The sequence below is a fragment of the Muscardinus avellanarius genome (genome assembly GCF_963383645.1).
Source record: "Muscardinus avellanarius genome assembly, chromosome: 11".
NCBI classification, from domain to species: Eukaryota; Metazoa; Chordata; class Mammalia; order Rodentia; family Gliridae; genus Muscardinus; species Muscardinus avellanarius.
Window position 1 is genome coordinate 89,516,444 of NC_137797.1, and position 7,018 is coordinate 89,523,461.

The 7,018-nt window shown below is 43.9% G+C and overlaps 1 protein-coding gene across 1 annotated transcript; it reads left to right on the top strand.

Annotated features, from left to right (window-relative positions):
* Nucleotides 1-1,763: 1,763 nt before the first annotated feature.
* MANSC4 (MANSC domain containing 4) lies at nt 1,764-7,018 on the top strand (the record flags this gene model as incomplete). Its single annotated transcript, XM_080704938.1, is given in 4 exon segments — nt 1,764-1,992; nt 4,681-4,815; nt 6,365-6,981; nt 6,983-7,018. Coding segments are annotated over 4 exon segments (1,017 nt in total).

The window sequence follows — 7,018 nt, forward strand, 5'->3', positions numbered from 1 at the left end:
TCTAAAAATGGAAAGGTATGTGATATGTAGCGGTCCATGATCAGCAGGCGGTGGCTGGTGAGGTGGACTCAGAGAATGTGAACACTTTGGGGTCAGGTATGCAGATGAGGTAAACGACAGGCTGTGTAAAAAGGTGAGCAGGAAGGAGGGCGAGGGCAGGACACCAGCACCTTTTCTACTTAAATGGAGTGCTGCAGGACTCTGTGCCAGAGCTGTCACTAATGCTGCATATAAAATGGAAACCAAAAGGCGGCAGTTTCATGATCTAAGGAAATTTTTCGTCTTGGCCCTCAGGGGCTGAAGGACCCACAGCCCCGTGAGCGCAGGGCCATTCCGCTGCTTCTTTCTTTCAAGTGTTTTGATGTTGCGGTTGAAGTAATCCCCTTAATACTTACTCTCCCTTTTGATATCTGCAAATGCGAACGTCAGAACACAGGCAGGCCCTTCCCCGAATGTCGTCACAATGTCCACTCATAACTGTAAATTACACTTATACTTAAACAGTATACACTTTACTGTGTTTTGTCCCATGTACATTATGAGTGCTTCTGTGGCTGAATCTTTAGACTTCCTTTAATAATATATATACATATGTGTAGAAAAATGATAAAGATAGATAGATAGATAGATAGACAGACAGACAGACAGACAGATAATGTATATGAGTGGGTAAGTACTGGGGATTGAAACCAGGGACATTCTACCTCCAAGCTATACCCTCCTCCTCCTTCTTCATAGGGTCTCCCTAAGTTGCTGAAACTAGCCTCAAACCTGCAATCCTCCTGTCTCAGCCTCCCAAATACTGGGCTATAGGTATATATCACTGTACCTAAGAAGAAATATTATGACTGGCTTTTATAAAAGTACTGGGCCAAACAAATAACCAGGATCTATATTTAATGTTTTGCAAGCACTGCAAACTAATTTTTATTTCATTTTCATTTTTACTTATTTTCAAGATTTTAGGTAAAAGTAAAACATTTAAATAAACCAGTATACAAACTGTTTTTCTAGTGAACCTGAATACCAGAACTTAAATTTAAAGAAACAAGATCTTATTGAAAAAAACTCCATTACAATTTTCTTAAAAACCACACAGAAGCTAGGCATAGTGGCAGACACTTGTAATCCCAGTACTTGGGAGTCTGAGATAGGAGGATCACAGGTTTGCGGCTAGCCTCAGCAACTTAGTGAGACCCTGTTTCAAAATAAAGAATAAAAAATAGAGCTGGGAGTATAGTTCAGAGGTAGAATATTCCTGAGTTCAATCAGTAGTACGACCAAAAAAAAAAAAAAAAGGCCTCACAAAGTAATGTCTTGTTTCTGGTGAAAAAGATCCATCCTTTATCTGATGTCAAATGACCACAAAAAGACTCGGCTAGGATTCCCACTTGTTTTTATGTCTACTTAGCAAAAGGTGTCTGTGACTCTCCACTTTCAGAGAAAGAAGAAAAGCAGAGGAGAGAATTTACGTCTTCAAGAGGCCACGGGACAGAACGCTGAAATAACTTGGAAAGTGTTCAAAAGGAATACGGCAAGTCCGGCGTTCACTGGGGCTCGGTGGGGGAGGAAACAAAAGAAAAATCAACATGCAGTCAAAGACTGGCCTCCTTTTCCTACAGGGTGACTCTCCAGAAAAGTCCCCAGAGAGCTCAGCCCAAGCAGCAGCCCCGGGGCCTGAGACTGTCCATACCTCCGAAGCCTGACGATCAGCTCTGGCCTCCGTCTGGAAATCAGACTCAGTTTTTCTTCGCTCCGGAGAAATGCGTGTGGCAGTGCTAGTGACAGATGTGATCCTGATCCTGAGCATGGGGTGGACATCGCACTCCCTCTGCTCTCCCACCGTTTTTTACAGAGACTGCTGGATCCGCCGCTTCCCGGGTCTTCTGATTGATCTGGACGAATCTCAGAAGCTGGGAGCCCAGTTCTTGAAGTATTATTCTGAGAGCACTGGCCAGAAGTGCGGTAGGAGCTGCTGTCTTCGGAAGGATGGTAAGTGTTCGTGACAGACTTCAGCAAAATAAGAGGGAATCGCCAGATGTGATGGCACACATCCGTAATCTCACAGCTCGGGGGGCTGAGACAGGACCACCATAGGCTGGAGACCGGCCTCGGCAACTTAGCAAAACCCTCAGTAACTCAGTGAGATCCTGTTTCCAAATAGAAAATAAAAAGGGCTACAGGTATAGCTCAGAAGTAGAATGCCACTGGGATCAACCCCCGATGCCAATTAAATAAATAAATAACTTAAATTTGAATTTTTAAATACCTTTTCCTCATAGCTTTACAGCACAATCCTCAGAGACTATATTCTGAAATGTTTTAGCAATTAACTTAATTAACTTCCATCCTATTTTCTTCTCCGGGGACAATCAAGAATGTAGAACCCTTCGGCTGTTGCAGAGATGCCGTGAAGACATACGCCCACCCCACAGGTTTCATTAGGAGCAATTCCACAGCCAATCTAGGCATGCTCTGGGGGCTGGTAATCCCAGCCTGTCCCTTTCTAGTCTAATTTTATGAAAGACTCTACTACCTTCCGGCAAGTGGATATTTCACAGTACAAAACGGTCCTGGCTGCACTGCAGCAGGAGAAAAATCCACGCTGCATAAAAGGGAGGGTTGACCGAAGGTCTGCATCTAACATCTGACTTCCAGCTTTCTGGATAAAATACAGTGTATTTTGGGGGGCAAATTTGCTTAGCGGAGAAGAGGCAGCATGATCCAGTGACGTTCCGCCACAGCTAGACCCCACATGCCAATAGTACTTCCTACCCACCACTGCCTCTTCAGAATTTTTCTTTTTGTTATGCTGGGAATTGAACCCAGGGACTTTCTAACTCTGAGCTAAATCCCATGCACTATTTTATTTATTTATTTATTTGTTTGTTTGTTTATTTATTTATTTATTTATTTATTTATTTATGTAAACAGGGTCTTGCTAAGATGCTGAGAGCTGCAGTAAGTTGCCGAGTCTGGTTTCGAACCTGCATTCCTCCTACCTCTGCCTCCCAGGTACTAGGATTACAGCCATGTACCACCACAGCCTACCTGCCTCTTTACATGACACTGAGGAGGCCTGCCCTCCATCCCTTCCTTCGTACTAAGGATTGAACCCAGTGCATTCTCTACCTCCAAGCTACACCCCAGCACCCCCTCTTTTTTTTTTTTTTTTTTTTTTTTACTTTAAAACTAGGTCTTGCTAGGTTACCGAACTGAGCTTCTTGCTAAATACCTGAAGCTGGCCTTGAGCCCGAGATCCTCCTCTTTTAGCCTCCCAAGGACTGGGATTCCGGGTGTGTGTGCGCCTGGCTCTGAGGAGGCTACACTTTGCACGCTGGGCTGTGCACACCTCCAGTCAGGGCCAGCGGCCTGCAGCCTTCGACCATCTGGGCTCCCCAGTGATGCTCTTGCCCTTTTGCCCTTCCCAGTATTCCTTTTTTCCTTTCTTTCCTGTTTCTCTGGTGGCCCACAGCGCCTTAGCATTCTGTGAGGACACTGTACTTAGAAACCTGACACAGAAATCTCCAGAGGTTTTTGCAGGCTATTGAATTTTTCATGAACACAAAATAGTAAGACTAGAAAATGATTCCAGGTTTTCTGAGTGGAATGGAATGTGTGAAAAATTACTTAGGAGAAAATCAGTAGATATTTTCTTTTTAAAAGATATTTTTTTCTGAGCTGGGCATTGTGATGAACACCTGTAATTCTAATACTTGGAAGGCTGAGACGGGAGGATCACTGGTTCAAGGCCACTTTAAGGCCACTCTCAACAATTTAGCAAGATTGTTTCAAAATTAAAATATATATATATATCTAGGCATGGTGGCACATGCCTGGAATTCTATTACTTGGGAGACTGAAACAGAAGAAACACAGGTCTGAAACCGGCCTTAGTGAAATTCACAGCAACTTAGTAAGACCCTGTTTCAACACAAAAAACAAAAAGGGCTAGGGCTGTAGCTCAGAGGTAGAATGTCCCTGGTTCAATCCCCAGTAAAATACACATACATACATCCACACACAAGCATGTTCTGTATTCATAAATGCCATTATAGGCCATTTTCAACTCCCAGAAATGTGCTGCTCCAGACCCTCCGTGGAACGTAACTCTCTGCCCATGTTGTTTTCCATCAAGAAAGCAGCCCGTTCCAGACATCTATTTTTCTGGAATTAGAACCTCTATTTACCATGGCTTTCTTTTATCCTGATCCCCATATTTCCCTAAGTAAGCATCTTCTATTCCCCTTAAAAAAAAAAAAAAAAAGGCCATTAGAATTGTTCATAATGAGCCGGGTGTGGTGGCCCACCCACACTTGTAATCCCAGCGTTTGGGAGGCTAAGACAGGAGGATGACGGTTCGTGGACAGCCTCAGCTACTTAGTGAGGCCCTTTACAACTCAGTGAGACCCTGTTTCAAATTAAAAAATTAAAATATAGGGCTCGGGATGTCACTCAGAGGTAGAATGCCCCTGGGTTCCATCCTCAGTACTGCAAATAAATAAAAAAATAAATAAAAAACAAGAATAGTTCATAATGTTCTGTAAAATGTCTGAACACAGCCGTGTAATACAGTGTCCTTAATCTAGTGTTTCTGAAAGAAATGCGGGCTACTCAGGGCTCAGCAAGTGGACAGAAATAAAGCCCCTCTCAGATGCACTCCGCCTGCTTCCTTTTTAGTCTCCTGCAACCTGGCTGTCTTCTTCCACGATCCCATTCATGACAACGTCAACTGCCTGCACATCCACTGCCCAACGCTGGAGAGCTGCATATTAGAACCGGGGACCAGCGCCATTTTGTACAATATAACAGATGGTAACAACAATAGATTTTAGGACTTCTAGTAGAGGCATGTGGCTGGCTGGCAATAGCTGTGTTTTAGTCTCTAAATATTATTTTCCAGTGACGCCTTCCTGGGAACTGTCTGAATATCGAGGGTAGACAACCGAGAGGAAATTTCCTTTAGATTGGCCTATTTGGCAGCGATAAGTCCATTCTGTATGATAATGAATCGTATGCAATTGAACAAGAGAACCTAAACACTGCATTTCAGTATTTCAAGAACCTTCAACAGACTGGGTATGGTAGCACAGGATTACACGCCTGTCATCCCAGGACGAGGGAGGATGACACAGGAGGACTGCGGGTTTGAAGACAGGCTCCGCAACTTAGTGAGACCCTGTTTCAAAATCAGATAGGGCTGGAGGTGCAGCTCAGAGGTTGTAGAACACTCCTGGGTTCCATCCCCAGTGTCACAAACAAACAAGTCTAGTAAGAGCCCAAGCAGGCATTTCTACAGCAGGGGCCATGGGTGCCATTAAGAAATAAACACAATGCTCTGTGTTTATTTCTGGACATCACACACATAGATTCTGCAGATGGAAGTCAGAGGGCAGGACACACCCCAGATATACCTTGGCACCTCACTGGTCCCAACCAGTTTATTTCATTCTAGACAAATACATCTTTAAGTATCCTTGCCCATGTATATAATCTCAGGGTGCAAATCAGGGACCATAAAATAATACATTTTTGTCATCAAAATACAAAGGAGCTAAATTCCTTTATCCATTTGTATCCATTGAATGCCTAATGCTCCAGGCTGGGCTCAACACTGCAGAAAACTGCGGCCATGTCTCTGCCCTCAAGTTCCTTATAATCTACTAACAAGTCTTGTAATTAGTGAAAAACATATAACTATATACAAAAATATGTGATACTTGCCAGGTGTGGTGGCACACGCCTGTAATCCCAGTACTCGGGAGGCCGAGACAGGAGGATCACAGGTTTGAAGCCAGCCTCAGCAACTTCGTGAGGCTCTCAGCCACTTAGCCAGACTGTTTCCAAATAAAAAATAAAACAGCCCCCGAAGGACCACAAACACCCCCTAAAAACAAAGCAGTATTCAGATGTCTGAAGTCAGAGGAAAAGAAGTTAGTACACAAGAGAAAGCAAATACTTAGACAAAGCAGGACGCTCAGGGATTGGAGGGGTGAGATTTAAGGCTTTACTCATGATTTTGAACTGCTGTCCTACTTTACTGCACTTTATTTTAGTCAAATCTCACATGGTTACTGTTGTTGCAGCTCTCCTGATGACTCGGGGTTGTTGTGAAAAGCCCCAGCAGGCTTATGCAGGAGAAGAAAAAAACCTTCCCCCTGGGTGCAACCTAATTAGTTTACAGAACCGTCCTAGGAAGTTAAGATAAATTCAGTTGCTAAGCTTTTCAGAAGTTTGCAATGGTGGCACGTGAATTCATCTTAGTTCAACAACTCACTGTGGTAAAACCCAACATTTCTCCAATCTGTGACTTAGGCTTTTTCCTTTGAAATTAAAAATGAGTGGTGTCCTACTTATCTTTCAGGTCTTGATCCAGATTTGTTAGTTTTTGAAGACTCGCCTCCCACCTACCTAAATACCCGCTCTTCATCTGAGAGGTGGGATCGACTAAGGATCCTGAAAACTCTGACTTTAGATAATAAACAGCAAACCACCATGGTAAATCATATGCTGCCATCAATGGAGGCTCCATCATACACCACACGTCAAGTCGTGGCTGTAAACACAACCAATACCAGTCTTACCAAGGAATTAGCCACACACTCCTGGGCGAGATTCGTCACCCTGAATGACTCTATCACCACCAGAGTAAATATGGTGTCGCCAAGCACTGACTTCAACAATGCAGATAACAAGACTGTCTCTCCTTTCTTTGTGCCCACAGACACAAAACTTTCTCATAACTCTATCCCATCCCGACTCAACAGGAGCAAACAGTTACTGAACAAAACCAAGGGGTACAACGGCAGGAACCACACATCTGAGAATGAAGACGAGGCACCCAGTGGGGCACCTGCAACTTCAGAGTCCGTGCTGGCCTTGCTGGCTTTATGCGCCTCTGGCATCTTTCTTTGCTGTTGTGTAGTCAGCCTGGCAGCCAGATGCCATCGAAAGCAACAGGGCCGGTATAAACTGGGACAGAAGAAAGCCAGGATCCAGGCAAAGTAAAAAACTATAA